The sequence below is a fragment of the Abrus precatorius genome, unplaced genomic scaffold (assembly GCF_003935025.1).
Source record: "Abrus precatorius isolate BTA unplaced genomic scaffold, Abrus_2018 Scaffold2, whole genome shotgun sequence".
Taxonomy (NCBI): Eukaryota; Viridiplantae; Streptophyta; class Magnoliopsida; order Fabales; family Fabaceae; genus Abrus; species Abrus precatorius.
Window position 1 is genome coordinate 35,101,186 of NW_020874362.1, and position 26,138 is coordinate 35,127,323.

Sequence of the window (26,138 nt, forward strand, 5' to 3'; positions counted from 1 at the left end):
AAAGAAAAATTATTTCTTTTTTCTTATGTTTCAACAACTATTTTTAACATAATCATGACTTTGAAAATAGCAAAGACAATTTGGGATTGTCTTAAGAAAGAATATGCCAAAAATGAAAGAATTCAAGGGATGCAAGTGCTGAATTTGATGAGAGAATTTAAACACTAAAGAATGAAAGAGTATGAGACAATCAAAGTATATTCAAATAGACTATTTGGCATAGTTAACAAGGTAAGATTATTAGGTATTGAGTTTTTTATTCTAGAGTTGTAGGAAAAATTCTTGTGACAGTGTCTGAAAGATTTAATGTTAAAATCATCACTTTAGAGAATATCAAGTACTTATCCAAAATTATACTGGTGAAATTTTTAGATGTTTTACAAGCACAAGAGTAAAGGCGTGTAATGAAACAAGAAAGTATTGTTGAAAGAGCCTTACGTGTTACACATCATGAAAGTGCACAATACAATTAGAAGAAATCTTATCCTTCATGTCATCATTGTGAAAAAATTAGTCAACCTCCTTTCAAATATTGGAGGAGGCCTAATGCACAATGCAGTAAATGCAACCAAATGAGACATTTAAAAAAAAAAATTAGTACAAATTTGTATTAAAATTTATTTTTAAAAACAGAAAACTGTTTTCAAAATAGTAATCAAACATACTCTAAAATTGTTAATCAAGAGGAAGATCATTTATTTGTTGCTACTTGCTTATCAAACTTTAAATTAAATGAAAGTTAGCTAATTAATAGTAGTTGCACTAACCACATGATCAATAACAAGAAACTCTTTAGAGATTTGATATCGACAAACATCATCAAAGTCAAAATAGGTAATAGTAGTTTCATCTCAATCAAGGAAAAGGGGAAAATTGAAGTAAGAAGCTATTCTGGCATGAAATTAATTTGTGATGTAATTGACCAAAATTTCTTAAGTGTTGGTCAACTAATTGAAGGAGAATTTAAAGTTATTTTTGAAGACAAATATTGTTTGATTAAAGATGAAATTGGTCAAGATGTTTTCAAAGTAAAAATGCAAAGAAAAAGTTTTACTCTAAATTTATTGAAGGAGTAGCAAATAACTTTCTCATGTAAAGAAAATATCACATCATTTTCACCCATACATCTAAAGTGGTGAAAGTAAGTTTTTTAGTTTCATGCATAATGCAAATGAAAGACATCTCAAGACTGCAAAGAAAGTGATTAAATATTTTAAAGGCACTTGCAACTCAAGCATCAATTTTAAGAAGAGTGAAAAATTCAAGTTGACTAATTTCTCTAACAATGACTGGAGTGACTTAATTAATAATGTAAAAAAAAAATTTTGAACCAATTACCGTGAATCACGTTCTGTGGCAAAAAAATATTTTATTTGATTCTAATTTGAAGTAAAAAAGAAAATACAAAATTTTTGTTGACAAAAAATATATTTTCTGTTAGTAAATTTAAACTACAGAAAAATATAGTTTGCAGCTTAAAAAGCAAGGAGTGTTATCAATCTTTCAATGACATAATTAGTCTCTATTTCTTTAAGTTATTATAAATGTACTATTACTATTCAATAAAGTAAAGTTTTATTTTATTCATTTTCTTCACAATTTTGCACATTTGGTCTCGAGAGATCAGAGATTATGGAGAAGCATGAGGCTGAGAAGCGGTCCATAGAGGAGATGGATCTCATGGATCATAGCACCAAGAAGATCAAGACAAATGAAGGGGGGACAAAATGAGATACCATTCGTAGGAATGCAAGAAGAATCAAGATCTGTTGATGCTACAACTTATCAGGTGCTTTCTGTACCCTGTTTTCCTAAGCTTTCATCTTATAAGGATAAGGTTTTAGAATCAAATGAGGTAGATCTAATTTTAAATGATGAAGAAATTATTAAAATGGTATTGGATGATTTGAATATTGTTTCTGAGGCTGTGGATGATACTGAAAGTAATGATAAAATGCAAAATTTGTGTCTTGACCTAAAGATCCCCTTAGAAGATTACGAGGAATAGTGTGCTCCTTGGAAATTTACACTTATAGTGAAACTGCTAGGAAAATCAATTAGCTTCAGTTTTTTAAACCAAAAACTAAATAATATTTGGGGTAAGCATGAGTCCCTAAAAATTCTTGATCTGAATAGTGATTTTTTCCTCATTAAGTTTGAAAATATGGAGGATTATAAGCACACCCCTTTTAAAGAGCCCTGGTTAATTTTGGATCATTATCTGCTAGTACAGAGGTGGAAACCCCTCTTTAAACCTCAGGACTATAACCTTAGGAAGATACCGGTTTGGGTTAGGATTCTTGACCTCCCTCTTGAACTTTACAAAAACAAATTTTTATGGCAAGTGGGGAACTGTCTTGGGTCAATGCTGAAGATTGATCCCCCACACCTCTTTAGTAGGTAGGGGTAAATTTGTTAGGATCTGTATAGAATTTGATTTAAAAAAGAAACTGATCCCAGCCTTTAAAGTTTTAGGACAAGAATTTAAAGTAAAGTATGAAGGGTTGCATCTCATTTGTTTTAATTGTGGTAAGTACGGGCACTAACAGGAGCAATGTAGTGATAATTTCAAGAATACTGAGACTAATTTAGCGGTAAAAGGAAACAAAATTATTGTTACAGGGGAGATGATAAACACACAGGTAATAGTTCTAGAACTGGTAATGATTTGGTAATGCTGGAGAATGATGACATAATGAATAAAGAAAAAGAACAATTTGGTCTTTGGATGCTTGCAAAGAAACCTTTTAGGAAGAAATTGTTCCTTTCCTAATGCTGGGTCCTCCATGAACCAAGCTAAGAAAAAAGAAATTCAGCCAGAGTCTAGATTTGAAATTCTTGATAATTCTGAGCAAGATATAACTTAGAACTTAGAATCTGCCATTCCTAGGAAATCTGAGCCTCTGTATAAGAATGTTGTTCACCATAAGAATGTTGTTCACCCTCATGTTGGCCATTCTATCCAAGATTTAGTAGGCCTTAATTCTGGACTTTTAGGGAGATCTCAAGGTCTCTTAGATCACAGCCTTACTGATAAACCTCCTGATAGTCCGACTTTAAGGGAACTTGAAAACCCTAAAAATGTCAACCAAAAGGGCACTATACTGTTGTTGTATCTAATGAAGATATAAGTATAGGACAACATCTTGAAGATGCAATTGTTAACAAGCTCTAATAATATGAATTGCTTGTTTATGAATTGTAGGGGGCTGGGAGTAAGACTTTTCATAGTATGATAAATGATCTTATTAAGATTCATAATCTTGATTTTATTGCTATATTTGAATCAAGAATTAGTTTTATTAAGGCTGACGGGGTTATTAAAAAGATTAATCTAGACGAGGGAGTTAGAATTAATGCTAGTGGGGTTCTCTGGGGGTATATGGTGTTACTGGAATACTAATAAAATAAAAGTTAGTTTATTAGGATCTAATAAGTACATGATCCACTTGAACATTTGTATGGGTAATTGGGATTGGATATTGTCTGCTCTATATGCTAGCCCCCAAGAGGGGCTAAGAGCTGATTGTTGGGGTCTCTTGTCTGAATTTAGTATAACTGTTAATAAACCTTGGTGTGTAGCTGGAGACTTTAATTCAATACTTTATGAAAATGAAAAAATCTGGGGGGAGGCCAACCAACATAAAACTTATTCAACAGTTTGCTAACTGTCTTGATAACTGTGGCCTTTAGGATTTGGGTTTCAAAGGAGACCTTTTTACTTGGCACAAAGGTCAAATAAAAGAAAGAATTGATAGAGCTGTGGTCAGTGATTTCTGGAGGATGATGTTCCCAAATAGTTCTCTTACTCACCTTCCTCTACTCAAATTTGATCATCATGGGCTATGGCTGAGAATTAGAGATGGAATTAGACCTGTCTATCTTAATAGAACTTTTAAATTTTTTGCCCCTTGGCTTAATCAGTGATTTTCCAAATCAAGTAAAGAATTCTTGGATTGCATCTAAAACTTGGACTGAGAATATAGCCTCTTTTCAAGCTAACATTTCTGACTGGAATAGGAATGTGTTTGGTAATATTTTTAATAGGAAGAGAAGAATATTAAATAGATTAAGGGGCATTTCTTTTAAATTAGTTGGCAATAATAACCCTTTTCTTATAAGTCTTATGAATTCTCTGTAGAGGGAATACCAGGATATTCTTAATCATGAAAAAACCTACTGGTTTCACCAATACAAATCTAATTGGCTCAAATTAGGGGATATGAATACTAGTTTTTTTTTCATAAATCTGTTTTAATCTGTAGACAAAAGAACTTGATTGAGACTCTTAGGGATGATAGGAACAACTGGGTATATGACTCGAGTAAGCTTAAATCTTTGGTTGTTCATTATTTTCAGACCCTTTATCATGATGATGAGCCTATGGGCTCTCCTCCTGGTGTGTAAAAAATTGAATTACTGGACAATTGTACCCGTTGTCAGAGTAATATTATGAAAAATAGAGTACCAAGTGTCGTGTCCACAAGAACTGTTATTAAGAATTACTTCCTTAATTACGCAATTGTTAATGAATATGATAAATAAATTTTTGTTGATAAAATTACTAAAAATAGAAGAATAATAAATTAAAAGGAACAGATTTCTTATGATAATAAATTATAGAAAAGTATGACTAAAGGTATTCAAGGGGAAAAGGCAAGTATATAAATTGTAAACCCTCCTAAGTGTCCAAATAACTGAAATTCTTCTTCAACTACCTAGTTCCAAATCCTTATCGCTGTAGGAAATTCTAAATTAAATCAATACCTTTCTCAAAGATAATGATTCCTAACCCTCAGTTGATCAATCGGAATCTAAAAGACGCCATTCAAAGCTTTCCATAAAAGTACACGCTCATGTACTTTGGCCATGTACATCTCTGGTCTCTAATAATTGTACTTCACAACTTTCTTGAAAAGTACACGTCCATGTACATGGCCATGTACACGGCCATGTACATCTCTGGTTTTGATGATACACTTCAATTGACACGACCAGTGACATACACACTCATATACACGGGCATGTACTTGCCCGTGTATATCGCTAGCTTCATTGTGTTCTTGATTCATGCAACCAGTGAGATACACACTCATATACACAGGCGTGTACTTTTCCGTGTATATCACTGGTTCTTTGTGTATTTCAATTCCCAATATCTTTTAAAGCTTTCACTACTTGATCATTTTTCCTGAAATATAAAATGAAATTAATAATAGTAAATTTTTTCAATGAATAGCTTAAAACTCTCAATTATCATTCATGAATTACAATGTAGGATCAAGTATAGAAAGCATTTATCACCTCCTCTCACTACCTCCACTTTTTCCAGTCTTGGGAATAATGACGTAGCTATTTTAAACTCTAACATTTCCTGTACAGAAGTTAAAACTGCCTTATTTAATATAGGAAATTTTAAGGCTGCAGGCCCTAATGGCATTCATGCTTTATTTTTCAAAAATCAGTGGAATTTTTTAGGCCCTTCTATTTTTAGATTTATTTCTGATATCTTCAAAAACTCCTCAAACATTGCTGATATAAATAACACTTTCATTACCCTCACTCCTAAGAAAGAGATATGTAAGTAATTTTAGACCAATTTCTTTGTGTAATACTAGCTACAAAATTTTAACTAAGCTAATAGCTAAGAGAATGAGTGCAGCTATGCCTTTTCTAATCTCCCTAAATCAAACTAGTTTTATAAAAGGTAAGCAAGGGACTGATAATATATTAATTCTCCAAGAAATTGTTCACTCTTTCAATAGATTGAACAATAGGAATGGGTACATGATTGTCAAACTTAGGTGAAGTTTCATAAGAAACATTATTCAATAAATTGGCTTTAATTATGATTTATCTGAGCTTATATATCAATGCATCTCCTCTACATCCATGTCAATTAACTGGAATGTGAATACCAATTTTTTGCCTCCTAAAGATTGTATCCAATTTTTTTTTAAAAATATAAAATAAAATAGTTTTGTAGAAAAAATAGAAAATTTTGAAAAAGGATATCTAGTCCTTGGAAACAGAAATTTTGCAGTGTGTAGAGTAAAGCCCAACATCCACAATGAATTTTAAAGCTTAAGAAGGAAAAATGTAAAAATATGGTCCTCATATGAAATTGGAAAGAGAGAACTATGGATGTTGTGAATGGGTTTTGAAAGGGGGACGATAACTATTATTCAGAGCGGGAGAGAAAATTTTTAGAGAGTCAATAAATCTTCAAAAATTGGAAGGAGAGAACTGTGGTGACCAAAAGAAGGCATAATAAGAGAAAAGAACAAGTAAAATAAAGTAGAGAAACAAATTAGAAACTGAAGGAAGAAAAAGAAATTGCACCATTTCATCTCTTTCATTATCTTCATTTGCTGTTCAAATCAGTATACTACGGTATTGTTCTTTCCTTACTCATGTACTCTCTTTTTATGCGAATGAATAAAATAAAATAGAAAGATGAAAGTTTACGCTTATTTTACCACTTTGTTAATTTTTTTAATAATATATTGTTATTATTTTATTATTAAAATGAAGAGTGATTTGATTAAAGATGCATTGTATGTCGAGAATGGGAAATTGTAACCTACAACACACAATCAATTTTCTGAAACCTTGTAGCGTTGAGTTGGCTCCATTTTTTTTTTCTTTTATTCTTTTCTTTGAATTCTTGAGCTCACGTAGCTTACTTTGGACAGTGGGTCTATTTTTTTTATTTTTTTATTTTTAATTTATTATTTTAATAAAAAATAAAGAAAAGATTCATTTTTTTTGTTTTTATTTATTTTTAAACTATCTTTAACCTTTTTACTAAAAACATGTCATTTTTTTTTCTTTTGTGCATATCTTTAAAGTTATCTTTTTATATTTCATTTGACCTCTAATTTTTATTTATAAAATTTATTCCTTCATCATTTAAAGCAATAAAAATCAAGTAGAATAATATAAATGTAATATGAAAATAAAAATTTCCACAATAATTCTTGAATTTTTGTTTTGTACCTATCTCATTTGTTTATTTTTTGGTTTATTTGTTCTTTAGCATTTTCTTTATTATTTTGTGTAAGTTTAGAATATTGATGTAGTTTAATTTTATATGGGTATTTTGTTTCTATTTATTTAATAAATAAGAAATATTTTTTTATTAATGAATTCTTTTTATATATTAAATAAATAAATAATACAACACACACACACACATATATATATATATATATATATATATATATATCGATTTACAACATTAATGTGTAGCTACTCTACCACTACGTGTTATAAATTAATAAAACTTATGTATATCAACGTTACCTTAGGTTTTATATAATATAAATATATCAAGTGAAATTTTTAATCTTTTTATTAAATGAATATATTCTTTAATCAATTCAAATAAATTTATTTTTTATTAAAATAAAATTAATTTCATATTTTAAAATTTCTTGAATCGTATTTTTCATTTTGATAAATTAAATAACCAATCATTTCTCCATATTATACAAATTTTTGTAACATCGATGTGTGATTTACATTGCCTTCAATAGTCCAAAAATTATAAGAGATTAATGTATAACTTATGCTATCTTAAATTCTCTTTTAATATCAATCATAATAAAAAAATTTAAATACTTCATTTACGAATAACATATTTTTAACGATTTACAATATAGTTGTGTGATCTTCTTTCACTTTCTATCTTGTTTCTCGTAGGACATATGTATAATCGCGTTATCTTGTATTCTAAACATTATAATTTTATGGAAATAAATTTTCTTTACTAAACTTAACTTTAATGAACCAATTTCGTAATTTTTGGATAGAACTACGTGGCTTTGAGTTCTCCATTGTACCCGGAGATACGTAGGAGCGGGAATCATACCTGTCAAGTCAAAATAAATTTTTTTTTAAGATGCCAAGTTAACATCTAAATAAATAATTTTTTCTCTTCTTCTAAAATAATAATAATAATTGTTTAGGGATTAAATAAATATTTTTTAAAATTAAAACAAATTTGCACAATTAATTTAAGGTAACTGTTTTTAAACGGACGTTATAGGATGCCAATACCTTCCCTACACGTAAACGACTCCAGAAACTCATTTTTTGTTTCAAAGATTATATTATATTAAAAAAGTTTTTCCAATATTTTTTTAAAATAAACTTTGGTGGCGACTCCTCTGATTTTTTTTAGAAAAATATTTTTATTCTTGAAAGATATTTTTCTTAAACCTGCTTTTTTTACTGTACCATTGCGACTGCCCGGTTGCGACATGGAATAATTGTACATCTGAGAAATTTAAACCTTTTAGAGGAATTAGACAGGGAGATCCTATATCTCCCTATATTTTCGTTCTTTGCCTGGAGCGTTGAGGACATTTAATCCATGATTGTGTTACTGCTGGCAGTTGGACCCCATTCCCTTTTAGCAATCAAGGTCCTAGAATCTCTCACCTATTTTTTGTTGATGATATAACTTTAGTGGCTAAAGCTGATAGGGCCAATGCTGAAGTGATTAGAAATGTTCTTAATACATTTTCTGCACCTTCTAGATTAACAGCTAACCAAGAGAAATCCTCTATTTTCTTCTCTAAAAACTATTATCTTGTTCAAGTTCAAGATATTTGCTTTTGTTTAGGTTTCAGTTAGGCCTATCATTTTGGTAATTATTTGGGAGTGCCTATTAGCCACACTAGTCCTTCTAGGTAAGACTTCTCTTTTATAGTGGATAAGGTGAGGAAAAAGCTTTCTTCATGGAAATTGAAATCTTTATCTATGGTTGGAAGAGTTCTTTTAGCCCAATCTTGTATTAGAAGTATACCTACTTATTTCATGCAATCCATAATCTTACCTAAAGCTGTCTACAAGGAGATTAATTCTATCTGTAAAAGATTTATATGGGGTCTTTAAACACTAAGAAATGTCATTTAATTAGCTGGCAAAAAATTTGTCAACCTAAGGATAAAGGGGGCTTGGGTTTTAGGAACATTCGTATGGTTAATCAAGCTTTCTTCATGAAGCTTTGGTGGAGACTTTTCACCTCTCCTCATGAGCTATGGGCTCAGGTGCTAAGTAGGAAATATAGCTTTGCCATTGGCAGGCCTCTTTGCTCTAAATCTAGCCAAAATCAATCCCATTTATGGATAGTTAGGTGCAGGGTCACCATAATCTTTCCTCTTATACTATTCAACCTATTCCTGATTTTCTACAGAATGCGCCTGCTGCTTTGTTTTTTTCTTAGGATAGTTGGGACTTGTCCAAAATTATGTCTCTGTTGCCTGCAAATATTTGTGCTCTCATCTCCCAAATTTCCCCTGGTATAGGGTCTAGGGAACAAGACCTTTTCTACTGGAAGGCCTGACATTTTCTCCATCAAGTCAGCCTATAATTTGATTGCAGACACAAATGACCGTAGAGAAATTATCAATCATGTTTTTAAGAAGATTTGGAAATGGGAAGGTTCTCCCAAGATCTCTATTTTTCTATGGAAGGTTGCTCATGGTAGGCTGTTAACTAATGTTGAGAGGTGTAATAGAGGGATGGCTACTTCTCCTGATTGCTTTAGATGTAAGGAGGATGTTGAATCTGTTATTCATATCCTTAGGGATTGCTGGTTTGCCCAAAGGATTTGGAGCTCTCTTGTTTTGCCTGATTACTGGGTTCTTTTTTTTAGTAAAAGGTTGCAAAGTTGCCTAGATTATAATCTGGATTCTCATAATTTTCATAGGTATCCTCATTGGAATGTATTATTTGGAAAGTTATGGAGAAATAGGAACCTTTCTTTGTTTCAAAATCTGCACATTAATGCTGAAATTCTGTTGTATGAAATTTTATATGAATTTGATTTTTTCCTATTTTGTGGCAGGCTTCAACAGGTGTCTGGGATGATGGATTCTCAATCTCAAATAAAATGGAAACCCCCTCTACAATCTCATCTAAAGCTCAATGTGGATGGAGCTACATCTCACTTTTCTGGTTTTGCTGACTGCGGAGGCCTTATTCGGGACAGCAAAGGAAGGTTCTTAGCTGGTTTCTATAGGACGCTGGATCCTTGCTCTCCCCTTTCTGCCAAGCTCTGGGGAGTTTTCTGGGAGCTCAAGCTAGTTGTATAACTTAATATTTAGTTGATTTGGATTGAATGTAATTCTCTTGAAGCTATCTCTTTGCTTGTTAAATTTTTTAGTTGTAATCATCCTCTGTTTTATATTATTAGTGAGATTAGGAATTTGATTAAATGTATTTGTTTTGTTAGGTTTAGTCATGTCTTAAGAAAGGCTAACCATTGTGCGGATTGGCTTGCTAAAATAGGAGCTGAAGGAGGAATTCCTCTTTGTATTTTAGAGTCGATCCCTTTAAATTTACTTCCTTTAGTTACTATAGATTTTCTAGGTACTTATTATTCTAGAGGAGCTACTTAGTTTCTGATTTTTGTTTGGACTTTAAGCCCTGTTTATTAGAAGAAAAAAATTTTAAAAAAAAACTATAAATTTATATTACGATTGAGATTAGAACGCGGTGATACAAACAAACCTGAAACATTTATTGAGCTGTGGCCCGTCAAATATAGACAGAGCGATTACAAAATATTATAAAAGAACATTATCATAAAGCAAGGACTTGACTTGCTCCTCTAGCCCTGGAAGGGAGTGCTTGTCGTCATAACTATACATTAATGGTACCATCCTTGCAAGATTGAGTGAAGCCTTAGCGAAAGCTGTATGAAAATGGCTACTAAATAGGCACTCTTGGTTGAGGCTCTTCCATGCATTAGAGATCTTACTCATTACTTTCTCTCTTGCTCTTCTCATCGTGTATTCTGGGTGATCCATCATGAGACATTTCACGTACGATCCATCATTCCCTCGTTGATTCTCGTCCTTTACATAGTCACAATAAGAGTTTTATAAATAACAATCTCAATCTGAAATAATATTATCTCTATTTTTTTTTATCTGCCAAGAAAATAAACAAATAAAGTGTTCTTACTTATTTATTCACATATAAATTCAACACAATATTAATAATTATTGTTTTCTAATATTTTCTACCCATATAAAAATTTTAAGTACAAAAAAGTTATACTTTTTGAATTATTTAAATTGGTAAAAAAAGAGATATGTCAATGTAATAAAATAAAAGGAAGATAAATCAATAATTTTAACAAAATGATTGGATCATTTAGCTTGTATAATTTTTTTATGAATAAATAAATAAGAACAAAAATAATATTTTCCTCTTTAAATATGGTTAAGTTTACTTGATATAAAAAGAGATAAAAGTTAAATATTTTTTTTTTTTAAAGATGTTAATTTAAACATCACATGTTCATTTATCAATGTGTCAAAAAAGAAAACATTTATTGCACATCTAAAGTGACACATCTTTTGAAGTCTCTTTGAATTTTGGGGTACTTTTGATATGACTCTATACAAAATAAAATAAAGATAATTACATAGAGTATCACACATGATATCAAATTTTAAACGTTCAAACATGTTTATACAAATAAAAATAAAAATAAAAATAAAAATAAAAAATCCAATCACCATGAAATACTAAACGGCTAACCAATAAGAGGCCAGATTTTGGTTTTTCGGCACTGTAATTTGGTTACTATCACAACGCTTGATGCCCTAGTTAACGATATGTACAAATAAAATGTCTTTACCTCTGCATTTCCCAAGTCATCCCAAAGTCGAAGAATTGTTGCAGGGGAAGAAACGATGCCTGGGATTGTGTCTAAGATGTGAACATTTTCCTTGTTCAATCCATGACCCAAAAGAAAGAAAGCGTGAACCAGCACAATATGCACTCCAGAGCTTACTATCCCATTCTTTAAGTATTCTTCAGCACTCGGCAATTTCCCAGAAGCAAACCATTTTGCTTCAACTAGGAACGCTTCGCACAAACTCTTCCACTGCAAACCAAAAAATGCACAATCTATCATAATCAAGACATTACGAGTCTATTTGGATAAATTTTTAAATAAATATAAAAAAGAATAAAATAGTTTTTTCATATAAATTAAAATCAATTTATGTACTTTAATTTTAAAAAATTAAAAAGAAAAAGTGGGTGTTTATGTAACTAATATTGGGGTTTATAATTAAGTTGTTGTATAAATAAGAAGGTTATCCGTGCAAATAAAAAAGCCTTTACCGTGTTTTGAAGTGAGTGTGAGGGGTCCCACCCGTGCTTCTGATAGACCTTGGAGCTGATTTCGTTTGTGACATTATAGAGGACCCTGAAACATGACTTCATGTAATCTGGTAGATTCTCAGTAACTGTAATATCCCATCTGCATTATTCAACAATTATTATTAATCATGCATTCTTCTTCCATGCATCTATAAGATCTTTTAAATTGTTAGGCATTTACCTAGAAACCGCTTCTGTGAAAATAGTTAATTCGTCTAGGGTCCCATAAACATCGAAAATGTCATCTATTATGTAGATTAAAGATATTGGTTTTGTGAGCTCAACCCTTTCCTCTGACATTGCAGGATCAGTGAGGCATGCCAAGGACCAAATGTACCATTTAAGTGGTTGATTTCTCGCATACTTTAACTCGTTGGCAAAACCAAGTCCTGTCCACCATCTGCAAATAAGTTTAATTGTGAGTACTACTGGCCTTTATAATCACACAGATAAATGATAACCAGGCATTCTCTTACAATATTATTAGTTGAAATTTCTCTGAAAATTAAAAAAATAGGTAAATTTCACTCCTAATTTAATGAGTTTGACCGTTAATTTTGTTTTTTTTTTATTAAATTTTAATCAATAGTATTAAAGAGATCGAATATGTGAAAAAAAAAATGATGCTGAACACTTTTCCACTCTTCTGATGACAAAATAAACTAGTTCATCAAATTGCATATTTGGTTAGTAGAAAAATAATCGTTTGCTTTTTTTTAAAAAGAATAAACTATTGTTTAAAAATAAACAGAATAATAAAGTAAATAAACATACTGTGAGATTTGAGCAATCTCTCGATGGTGTAAGCCTTGCAGCAAAGTGAAATCCAATTTTGCCACTTCTTTTAAGGAACTTAACCATTGATTCGTGCCATGAAAATCACCGAAGAAATTTCTAGCGGTAAACATGGGCAAGCTTTTGTGAAAAGGATGTTCTAATGTTCTGTTCACAAACTGAGCTTCATGAATATCAATGTAATCCACTTTCTCCTTTAGCAACTGGCTACAAAATTCTCCAGCTTCTTCAAGTATGTCTTCTCCCGCTATGCTTAACTGTGAGGCTTCATATAAATTTATCATTCCCTGAACGTTTTCACCTAGTTTTGGGTTGAACTTCCCCTCCTTGTTTGTGAACTTGTCAAACACCTCTGTCATGTTTCCAATGACCAAACCTTAGAGTTCCAATATAAAAAATGGAAAGTAATATTCTTAAACTTAACCAGGAAAAGGGAAGAAAATAATATATATATTTTTAATGCTTTTAGTTTTTCAATCTACCTGACCCACGTTAGCTAGTTTCTTTTACGGTTTTAATATAAATAATTTCGAAGTGAATTTAACCTCGATTTTATCACATTTTTCTCTGATAACAATTTTTTTATTGTAAAATAATCATTTTTCAAGAATTATAAACTAGAAATAATTATTATTCTGCACTCATTTGAGGGATAAAAAAGATATATATATATATATATGAGAGTAAAAATGTAATAATAGTTGTAAAATCTAACCTGGGGACACAAAGTGACCTTGTTGTCTCAGTAGCCTGAAGCGAAGTGCAATCTCATGAATATCATTATGACCAGTGCCGCCGGCAAGAACATTAGAATTTAAATATTGCCTTAGTAGGAATGCTTGAATTTCGTCTTGAAAGTGGTAATCAATATTTAGGCGCTGCAGAGCATCAACCATGTACAAACCTTTGCATGAATTTTCACCCACATTCCTTAATTCATGCTTCACCACTTCCAGTTTCTCTGAGTGATTAATGCACAGGTCTCCCTGTCAAAATGAAAATACATAAATAGTTTTAATGAGTCATTCTTTCTAAGTTCTAACAACGAATAATGAGCACTAGTAAAATTTGGCCATACTGTTTTCATCAATAACGCTCTAGACCTTTCATCCTGTGCAATGTTCCATTTGTTAACAGTAAGAAGAGAATCAAGTTTGCCAGGATTAAAGCTTTGAGAAAGCTGTGCTTTTGTGGCAATAATTTGAGGTTTGAGAGGGACAAGGCACGATTCGAAATGCAGCGCCATAGTGTGATAGCGTGGTCTCAAATGATATCAAATGTGGAATGAAAGGAAGAGATACTCCAAAAAAGAATCAATTAGCGATATTTATAGGAGTCACAGTGGGAAGAAGGACACGTGTTAATCATTTGAGATTATTTCATGTCATTAGGCAATAATATCTTCGCAGTCTAGACCAATAATAATAATATTGAAAGTATCCATAACAATAATTGATGTCAATTTCAATAATGTTTACAAATTCTAATTTTCATTAATAATCTAATGAGATTTAACGTTATTATAATGAACAGATTAACTTGTTAAAAAAATAAAAATTATAAAAAACGTAAAAGTCAGAAAAACAATTTAAAATAAAAATATTAGTTTTTATCTTTTTTTTTTTATTTTAATATTCTATATACTTTTGCAATGCGCGAGCGGCACAACTAGAAATATATTTTCAGCGATACCATTTTCCCACTAAAAATGTCAAATCATATACTATATATTCTTTACATTATTGCATCACTTTTACTATTATAACATATATTAATTAGATATTGTATAACACTAAAAAATATATATTATAATAATATGAACACTAATATTATTTTTATTTACAAAAATATCATTAAAGTTATAATTATATACCATTATTTACATAAAATAATGATATTACTATCTTATTTTTTTCAATCAATTTACTATCATTATTCATCAGCATAAATTATAAACACACTTATGTATAATTTTATTTCATTATTATTTACATAAATTGAAAAATCAAATCGTGGAATACTTTTTTTTTAATCAAAGTCTATAATTATAATATATATATATATATATATATATATATATATATATATATATTCTTGACTCTTTACATAATTAAATTTTAACCTTATTATTTTCTAGATAATTAGTTTTAAATATATTTAAAAATAAAAATAATGTATGATAGACATAATTTGAAATTTAGATAGTAAAAAAATTATTTTTTTCCAGATTAAACAAATTTTCTCATGATATCAAACCACGAGATTCTCTATCATTTATTAATATTTTTAATTAACTTTGAAAAAATATTCTTTTACGATTCTTTATGTTTTTTCCAAATATCTACTTCTCAAAAAGAAATTATTATCAACTTTATTTCTATCATAATATTTATTTTAAAAATATATTTTGATTACCAAAAACTTACTTGTAACCTAAAATTTTTAATCTACCAAAAATATATTTATAAATAAAATTTTTAAAAATTGTTTAATTTTTTTCATATACCATTTTTTGTTATAAGTACTCAACCAGTTTGCTTCTAGAAGAGAATCCATAAAATTGGCCGATTTGACCAAGCTGCCTGTCTAAGACAACTAACTGTAGGATTTATGTTTTACAATTTAAAGTTGAATTAAGTTTAAATAGTTTTTTATTCATTTTCTCTGAAGCTTGAGTCAATTTAATCTTTTCAAGTATAAAAATACACGGCAAAACTCAATTTTATTACTCTGTTGACGAAGAACCAAACAAACACTTTATGTTTAGACGAGTTAATTAAACATTTTACAAATTTAAAATTTTTTAAATATATCATTTAAATTTTTATTATTTTTAAATATTTTATTTAGACAGAATAATTAAAAATTTTATTTAAATAAAATAATTAAAGTACTTACATTCTTAAAAAAATAAAATTATCACTATATTTAATAAAATAAATTACAAATATAAAGTTTAAATTATTAAATTAATCATAACTAATAAAAAAATGAATGGAACACAATGTGTTAGGCTGTTTTATATCCAAACAATTAATTTTAACTTAATAATTTTTTTAAAATAAATTATTCACTTGAAATGTTTAAAAGAGAAGGGAGAAGAGAACATATTTTTTTTATTTTAAATTGAAATAATTCTATATTACTTAAAAATGATTAATACATAAAATTTAATTAATATATCAATTTATATTTTTTATTTTTAAATAAATAATAATGTTAAATATATTTTTTAAAATATAAATTTTATCTTCTTCTCCCTTCCCTTTTAAATCCCTTCTTTTCAAATAATTTTTATGTTTAAAAGAAAATTCTTAAAAATAAATATATTTTAAATTTTAAATTAAAATATATATATTATTTATGAGATTAAATATATATTTTAATATATTAATTTATATTTTTTATTTTAAAAATATTAATTGTAAATATATTTATTTAAAATATAAATTTTGGGTTCCCTCCCCTTTAAAACCAACTTGTGTCACTTGAATTCAACAAAAAATAGTCAACTGTTTGGAAAATCCAACGTGAATCATATTGTGCTTAAGACAATGCCTGAGATTTTTCTCGTGTAAAACGATCCATATAAGAAGATATAAAGGCTAAGGCAACTTTTTCTTATACATCACTAAATCATATCATTTAAGATAATGCTACATAAGAAAAGGACTGGTCCTTATCTTTTCTGTTTGCCATATGCCTCCAATCTAACATCATTATGCACAATCTATCAATATTAAACTTATAAAATTGAAAATTAACTTATTTAAATAATTAAACTTAAACCTAATTATTTAATTAAATATATAAACTTAGCCAAACATTAAATAAATTAAACTCAAATAATTTCACCCATTTATCCTCTTAAAATGCGTTCTGTCAAAGCAATAATTTCTTATTTTTGAAAGGATGGGTTGACTAATATTAATCGGAAACACAGAGCATGAAGGTTGTTGTACAATAATGGGAGAACAATTTCTTATTTACAGATTGCTCGTGATAATGTGCTACTGCTACGGTCCTAAAAAGAGATAACAAGTATATGAAAACCATATTGACTATGTAGAAATATTTTATTAATTGAAAATTTTATTTCAAATTTATTTTTTTCTAAACTTATAATTCTTCAAAAATGTACTTAAAGTAGAGTTTTAATTTCTCAACTTTCAATTAAAGATTTTAATCTTATTTTTATATTTATTTATTTTTATAATTAATCAAAATAGCAATATAAATTTATTTATTGATATTTTTCCATTTTAAAAAATTATAAATGAAAATGATATTAGAAAATATAACTAGACCTTTAAGATGATAAATACTTTAAATATACTAAAATGTAAAAGTTAATAATTAGAAATTTGATCAAGGAAGTTTTATTTTAGTTTATTTAAATAATTATTTATTAATTTTAAAAATAAGAAATAAGTGATTGTTTTCCACAACAAGTTGTGGTGGAACCCTAGTCATTGTATTGTGACTAACATGGTTGTTGAAGGACAGTGTGTCGGTGACTGCATATAAACTTGCTGGAAAGAATCCAAAACTCTGATTTGGATTGGATTGAGCTTTCAGAAGAAAGACTCAAACGTTATATTTTAAGTAATCTGTTTAGACAAAATAGGAATTATTCATGGTGTCAATATAATTTTTTTTAGGTTTTGTACTATTAATTTTAAATAAATAAATTTTATTAATCAGTTCAAAATTATTACTGATGGCCTCCATTTTGAGTATTCAACAGGCTTAATTTTTTTTAAAAAAAATATTCTTTATAATTACATTAATAATGTAATAACAAATATTTATATAATATTATATAAAAGTACGAAACTGTTAATTTGGTATAATATTTAACATTATCTTACTCCTATATTAATTTATTATATATACAATACCGTGTGAGTTAGGATTTATAGACATGAAATGTAAAATTTCAACACTTATTCATTTTAATTATTTTTTATATAACATAAAATTGATAAATTCAATCATTAAATTATCTAATATTATTTTTGTAATCACGTATATTAAATTTCAGATAAATTTTAATATTTATTTATATTTTAAAAAATAATATTTATTAATTTTATTTTATATTAAAATTTATAAAATTAATTTATTGAATAAAAATATTTAAATTGTTACTGTTTAGTAAATTTTTATTAGATAATTTAATCTTAAAATTAACTGTTAGATTATAAAATTTTATATTGGTTCAAAATTATTTAATATTTAATTTTATATAAAAAATAACATAATATCTATTTTTAAAATTTATAAAAGTAAATTTAAAATATCTTATTTATATTCATAAAAATTAATATAATATTTACTTTTAAATTTTATAAAAATAAAAACCATTTTACAATAATATTATAAATATTTGATTATAACAAAATTTAACATAATTTAGAAGATATATCATTATAAATCAATTATTGAGCGTTATATTTGTTCATTGACACCATTTTTTTTCTTTAAAAATTAGCAATTGGTGCAGTTCTTTCAAGCTTAAAATTAAGTATTTAACACGTGCGTTAATGAGCACTGAGAGAGCCAGCACGCAGCACCATTTCCCTAGTTTCAAACTTGATCGCCCCACAACTTTGACAACAGACAAGTAAGGTACTGCGTCTCATTCTTAGACTCCAATGACCTTCTTTGTGTGATGGTCACTGTCGACAACCTCAAAATGTCGAACCCTACTTGCACGTTCCATTTTCTTGCCAATACCCATAACTATCCCTCTAATGCAATTCCTGTTTGCCTCACTAATTAAGGGGACTTTATAAAAAAAACTCTTCAAATGCCTTAAATTTAGTTACTTAAACATTTTTTTTAATCCTTGATTTTAAATTTAATATTTTTGTTTGACAATGACACAATTAATTAATATATTGTTATATTTTTTTCGTTGTTTCATATCTTAAATTTTTTTATCAAATTATATCATCAGTAAGAATTAAAAGTATTAAATTTTAAACAATAGTTAAATAATAAACTACGTAGATTAACTGATATTATTTCAGTTTAATTTGTGGTTTTGAGATATTGTAGTAAAGATTCTTGAAGTGGGTGTGAGTGTACCACACACACACAACGTACCTATCTTATCTCCCACACACTAACTCGGCAATTATTATCCAATATTAGAAGGTTATTTTTTTTATATATAGTAATTCAAATTAGGCAGTCATTGTTTGGTGCGACAATTTATAATGACATATAGGTTTTGCGAATGACTGGTAGAAAATAATTAAGGTGTTAAATTATTATTTCTAGTATTTTGAGAAGGAAACTCCTTAATGAAAAGTTTTAAGTTTGTTGATGTTTGTACTTGGATAAGGCCTAAAAATTAAATTATTTCTATAATTTAATTAAATTAATCGTTTATTTCTTAAGTTCATTGTATAATTGATTTAGCCTTGTCATCAAGAAAGATGGACTCGGAGGGGGAAGAGAAGATTGGAGAAGCATATATGAAGGAGATGGATGCCGAAGATAAAAGAGATCCAAGTCTCACCAAAGAGAACAAATGCAAAAAGTTAAAGGTGATATTCAAGACACGTGAAATGAAAGAAAAGCCTGAGAATTTGTATATCAATGATATTTTTTAATTAAATAAGATAGCTTCAAACTTATTGATTTACTTAACAAATTTAGAGTTATTTGATAAATATAAAATAAAAAGAGCTAATAACTTTTAAAAGTTATTTAAAATATAATTTAATTTTTAAAATTAACTAATAATATTTTTATTGTATTTTTACTTTTTATTAAAAAATCAGCTTACTCTTTATACAATTAAAATTTAATGTATATATGCTAATTTTATTATCTTTTATTTTTTTTAATATTTACAGCAATCTCATTTATTTTTATTTTTTTTATTTGTTCTCTCATCTCTTCTATCAAATATATTTTATATTAAAAATATATATACCTTAAAACCTTTCATGTTTAAATATATATATGAACAAATTTTTTTATATAATTATTTAATTAATTGACTATAAATAAATAAAATAAGTAATAGTTAATTTTAATATTACGTTAATATAATATTATATATTCTTTTAAGTTATTTAACACAAATCAATTAATTATACAACTAATTTATCAAATAATTTTAATTTTATAAACTATTTACACAGATTTAAACTTTCAACTAACTTTGTAACTAAAAGTTGATAACTTTCAACTTGTTTTACCAAGCATAGCCTTAGATATTCGCGGAGAAGAACATAGAAGATAATATGATAACTTTTTCAAGTAAAATTATTGAAAATGTTCTATAGTAATAGGACAAACAGTCCTAATGAACAATTAGTAGCCTTGCATCAAAGATTATTTTCTGGACGAGTTTGTGCAATAATTATTTTGGTAAACAAGGAAAATAATGAAAACGCTAAAGCCACAAAAAAGCAGTTTCTGAAGCATCACTAAGCGTGTGTGCAATAATTTCAATAATCGTGTATGTTTTTCAATATTTTGTCCCTCTTTTTTAGCTCAGTGATAAGTTAGAGGGACATCAAATGTATAAAGCAGGGTTCAAATCTTGTTAAATGCAAAATTTATACCCGTATCCATCTCCCTCGATTCCTACCCCCTTCTCTTGGACTAAAAAAAAGGATTAAATTAATAGAACTAAATTTAAACACTTATTTGCAAAGATAATTTCTTTATTTCCGTCATTAGAATAAGACTGCTGTATCACGATGCATTTCAACTTCTGAATTTGGTAGTTGTAAAGTTTATATTCGGAAGTCATTATGCAATTAATCATAATTAACATCAAATTAAGTAGTTATTTGTTGTGGTGTACAGTTACAATAATATACAAGTGATATATTTGTAGAAGCCAATTACGTGTGAAATCATTTGCGAGTAATGTTGTTTTAACATATGATTTAGGTATTTTATAACAAATCCTATACATGTCGCAACTGGGTGGTCACAATAGTACGGTAAAAAATGTTTTTAAAGAAAAAAATAAATTAATAGAGTCATCACCAAGCTTTATAAAAAAAAACTTTAAAAAAACTTAAAATTTTGACATTTGCAACCATTTTGGGAGTCATTTACGTGTGTGGGAAGATGTTAGCACCCTACAACAACGTACGTTTAAATAATGGTTACCTTAAATTATATGTGCAATTTTATTATAATTTTAAAAAGTATTTATTTAATCCCTTAATAAATGTTGCTATTTTTATTTTTAAAGAAAGAAGATTTATTTATTAAAATATTAAGTTATCTTAGAAAAAGGAGAAAGAGAAGGAGAAAAAAAATATTTTTAAAAACTGTTTTGACTCTATGGATATGATTCCGCTCTTACATATCTTCGGCTGTAATAGAGAACTCAAAGTCACGTAGTTCTATAAAAAAATTATGAAATTGACTGATTAAAATTAAGTTTAGTAAAGAAAATTTGTTTTGAGATTAAAATTGTTTTCATAAAATTATAATATATAAGATACAAGATAACGTAGTTATGCATGTGTCCTACGAGAAATAATACAGAAGATGAAAAAAATATCACACAACTATATTGCAAATAGTTAAAAATATTTTATTCATAAATGAAGTGTTTGACTTTTAATTTTGATTATGATTAATGTTAAAAGAAATTTTAAAATAACGTAAGCTATACATAAATACCTGATAATTTATTAGATAATTGAAGGCAAGGTAAATCACACATCGATGTTGTAAAGCATTATATTATAAAATGGAGAAGTATACTTAAATAATCGAATGTTTAATTTATTAGAGTTGAAAATATGATTTAAACTTTTTAAATATGAAATTAATTTTATTTAATGAAAAATATTAATTTTATTTAATGAAAAAATATTTAAAGAGAACAAATTAATATATTTAAATTAATTAATAAAGATAGACGTTTAATTAAGAGAAATTAAAATATATTTTTAACAAGTTTGTATTAGGTGAGACCAAGATGTACAAAGGTCCCAGCAATTTAAAATGTACAAAGGTAGAGATACTACACAATGACGTTATTAATTGTTACATGAAATAATTTTAATAAATTATAAAGAGAAATATATATATATATATATATATATATATATATATATATATATATATATTTGAACTTTGTTCTACAACTATGTATTAAATTTTTGTATTATTATACTCCCTATGTGAAGTTATATAAGATTAATATAAAAATATATTTAATAATAAAGTAAACCAAAATAATTATTTTGGTTCATATTTTTAATAAAAAAAATTTATTTACTATTTTATATCCTTTAATTAGGCTAATACAATTTAATTATTACACATTTAATATGAGATTGACTTTTTAAAAAAAATATTATTTATATATAACACACATATAAAATATTTTTCACATAAATATTTTTGTTAGTAAAATCATATTAATATTTAAATCATAAAGTGAATGATAAATAATAAACATATTGTAAATATTTTATAAATTTTACAATCAACTACTATTACCATAAGCTTATTATTTATTGATAATATTTAAATTTTATTTTTTATATTTCAGTTTAAAATAATATTTTTAAATACATGTGCATTACAAGTACAACTATAATTTATTAAATTTAAATAATATTATTCTTACCATTTATTTATATTCAAAGAAATTTTTGAAAAGATATAAAATATAAAAAAATATTGTTAATTCTTATTTGTTAATTTTTTCTTCATATAAAAAAGTATAATTTTTTATATATACAAATATATTTCTTTATTATAAAATTTGATTGTGAACATTTATCTTTTATTCAAATTCTTTCTTTTAAAATTTATATACATTATAAATATTTAATTCACCAAAATAAATTTTCAAAAATTTGTATTTTTGACAAAATACTTTTGAATAGTACATGAGTTAAAAATATTAGTATTAATATATATATATATATATATATATATATATATTATTTTTTAATTAAATCAGTTATTTTGCTTATAATTTCAAATTCAAAAGTTTAGAAACTACACACTAACAATGCAAATTATTATATAAATTTATTTATTACCTTATTATTTCCCTTTTTGTAAAAAAAAAAAAAAAAAAAAAAAACATGACTCTAACAAGATAAAATTGAGAAATAATACAAAAAAAATTATCAAACAATATCTATATAAAAAAATGCGATAAGATAAATATTAAGGTGAAAATTATGATTATTTTTTAATGTTATAATTTTTATTAATTTCTTTAATCTATTTCAACATATTATTCATGAAATTTAAGTCCAACAAAATCTTTCAATCAAACCTCATGCGTCCTTTTATTGATTCACTAATTGAAGGGTATATATTTTGGACTTTTACCAAGAGCTTAGTCCAGAACAAATTGTATTGGGTCTTACATTTTTGTTTTGTTGTTAACTAGTTGAGCAACTTCAAATTCAGGGTTCTTTGTCTTTTTGGGGTTATTTTTTAAAAAATTACTAAATTAGGGTTGCATGGAAACAAATTCACAGTTTGGGGCGGGAAAGCCACGTAGCAAAAGAATCGTCCAAATGTCAGACGACACCAATTAAATGAAAAAAAATTAAAATAATTCAAAACAAATCAACAAGTGGGGAAGAAAGAAGACATATGTGCAAATCTTAGAGTATCGGCTGGTTCAGAGCCGCCTTCATTGTTGGCTGGTTTAGAGACGACTTCAATGTTGTCTGGGTCAGAGACGACACAAATATGTTTGGTCCACATGACATAGAAATTTGACCGTTTAGGGCGCAACTTCGTCTTCCTTTCTCCCCTCATTTCTTCTTCTCTGTTACTGTCTCACATTGCAGAAGTTCCAGACTGCAGGAAAAAAAATAACAGAGCATTATTAGACACATTTGTTGGCTTCTAGTATTTAGATTTTTGAGGACAAAATTATTATAAGGTAAAAGAAATAATAGATCGAATATATTTTAGTTTTTAAATATGAAATTGCATGCATGTAACATTGAGATTGTGGTGCAAGTGAAGACTTTCTCGGTAAGTGGGTGGAGCTCGTGAAGAATAGGGTTGAAATTCATATCAGAAGCAGTGGAGGTGCACAATTTATTATTTGTTTTTAAATATTTTAAAATTAATTTCTGTATTTTGTAACAAATAAAATTTTAGATAAATTGCATTAGAAATTATATAATAAATTATTATTGTTTATAATTGGTTGTTTAAAAATGTCTTAAATAAAAATTATAGTAATCCATAATATGTATTAATTATTAAATAATAAGAAAAATTTTGATTGCAATAAATTGATAAATTAAGAGGAAAGAAAAATATATATAAATATATATAGTTAAAAAAAAACATGATAATGAAAAAATATATATTGAATGCAGTGAAAATATTAAATAATGAATGTAGAAAAATAATAAATTTTGATATTTTGATGGTAGATTAATATATAAAAAAATTTGTGAAATAAAAAATATTCTTAGTAGTAAAAATAATATTTAGTATTGAAAAAGACCAAATACAATAATTTTATTAAAATTATTGATAAGAATAACATATACAGTTATATTATAAACATATTTTAAAAAATAAATTTATTAAAAATGAATAATAAAATATAATAAGTATGCCATCAAATTTATTTAAAACATCATATTTACTTGAAAGTTTATGATTTAAAATTTGAGATAAATTGTATTAGAAATTTAAAAATATAATATTAAATATTTATAATTTGTTAGTTAAAGAATGTATTTAATTTAAATTTTAATAAGTAAAAAATATATTTTAATTATTAAATATTAAGACAAATTGTTATAGTAATTAATTGTTACATTAAAAGGAAAGAAAATTTGATATTCAGATATACGGTTTAGAAAAAAGAAATAAAAACATAGTAAAGAAAAAAAAAAGTATATGAAATGCAGTAAAATGGCCGAAATAATTGATCTGAAGAAATAATAAATTTTTTATATTTTGATGGTAGATTAAGATATAATAAAGAATTTGTGATAAAAAAAATATTAGATGTAGTAAAAATAATAATTAGTTTAAAAAAACTAAATAGAATATTTTTATTAAATTTATTGAGAAAAATAACATATACAATTATATTATGAAAAGAAAATAATTATAAACATATGTAAAATATGATATTCATAAAAAACTTAGCAATAAAATATAATAATGATGTCAACAAATTTATTTAAAACATTACATATTTATAAAAAAAATTATGATTTAAGAAACAAAATGATTATTGAATAAGAAAAATAAAATTAAAAAAATAATAAATTTATGATTTAATATAAAGAATTACATAAATAAATTAGGTGTGATAAAATTATGTATTTGATAATTTTTTGTAAGTGTAAAATTGGATATACAATAGTAAATTTAGTGCATGAAAATATGCTTTGTTTTAAGTTTAGAGTAAATAAAAAATTATATATAGTAGTTATTGAATGCACGTAATTACGTTTCTTGCTATTTATTATAATTGTAAAATAATATTTAAAAGTTGTTAAATTATTAAAAAAATATTGAATATAATAATTAAATGAAATCATTTTTCAAGTTAATTTAAAATTTTGAAATTGTTATAGTTAAATAATTGTAATAAAAGTTAGGTAATAATAAAAAATAAAATGATAAACTTAATAGAATTTTTAATCTATTAATTTTAATGTACATAATTTCAGTTTAAGTTGACAAATTTCATTTCAGATGGTATCATTTTCATTGCGGAGTAGAGTCTTAAATATTGGCCCGGAGGATGGTTCATTATTGAGGTATCAGTTTATTCACGTATCGGAGCATATTTGGGATAAACGTGAACACCCAATTTTGAAGGTGAGAATGAGCAACTTCATACTAGCTGGGATAGAAGGGATTCTAGTGGAGATACTTCCTCATCTTACCTTAGCTGGATTTGTTGGAGTAGCTTAGTTGACATGCTTTCCTATTGACTGACATCTTATTACAGCTTTGGTGGAAAAATGAAGGCCAGAGACTCATACCTTCCACATGCCTCATGGAGAGTGTACTATAACTCTTCAGGACATTGTTATTCAGATAGAGCTTTGTATAGATGCAAAAGCAGTGATTGCAGCTGTAGGAGGTAATATGGCACAAATTGTGGAGGACTTGTTTGGTATGGAGAGTAGTTTGAAGTTGAGTTG

At 26.7% G+C, this 26,138-nt stretch overlaps 1 protein-coding gene across 1 annotated transcript; it reads right to left on the reverse strand.

Annotated features, from left to right (window-relative positions):
• Positions 1-10,577: 10,577 nt before the first annotated feature.
• On the reverse strand, positions 10,578-14,230 carry LOC113858784 ((3S,6E)-nerolidol synthase 1-like). The gene is made up of 7 exons (XM_027491536.1): positions 14,063-14,230; positions 13,700-13,970; positions 12,964-13,336; positions 12,371-12,589; positions 12,151-12,289; positions 11,660-11,908; positions 10,578-10,868 (listed from the first exon to the last, which is right to left on the reverse strand). The coding sequence occupies exons 1-7, from the start codon at positions 14,228-14,230 to the stop codon at positions 10,578-10,580; spliced, it is 1,710 nt and encodes a 569-aa protein (XP_027347337.1).
• Positions 14,231-26,138: the final 11,908 nt, after the last annotated feature.

Excerpts from the sequence above, each read along its gene's own strand:
- LOC113858784 (XM_027491536.1), bottom strand. The coding sequence starts at position 14,230 with ATGGCGCTGCATTTCGAATCGTGCCTTGTCCCTCTCAAACCTCAAATT. Across the intron at positions 13,337-13,699 it reads AGGTCACTTTGTGTCCCCAG|AGGTGTTTGACAAGTTCACA; the intron begins GTTAGATTTTAC and ends GAAACATGACAG. Across the intron at positions 12,290-12,370 it reads TTCACAGAAGCGGTTTCTAG|ATGGGATATTACAGTTACTG; the intron begins GTAAATGCCTAA and ends TGAATAATGCAG.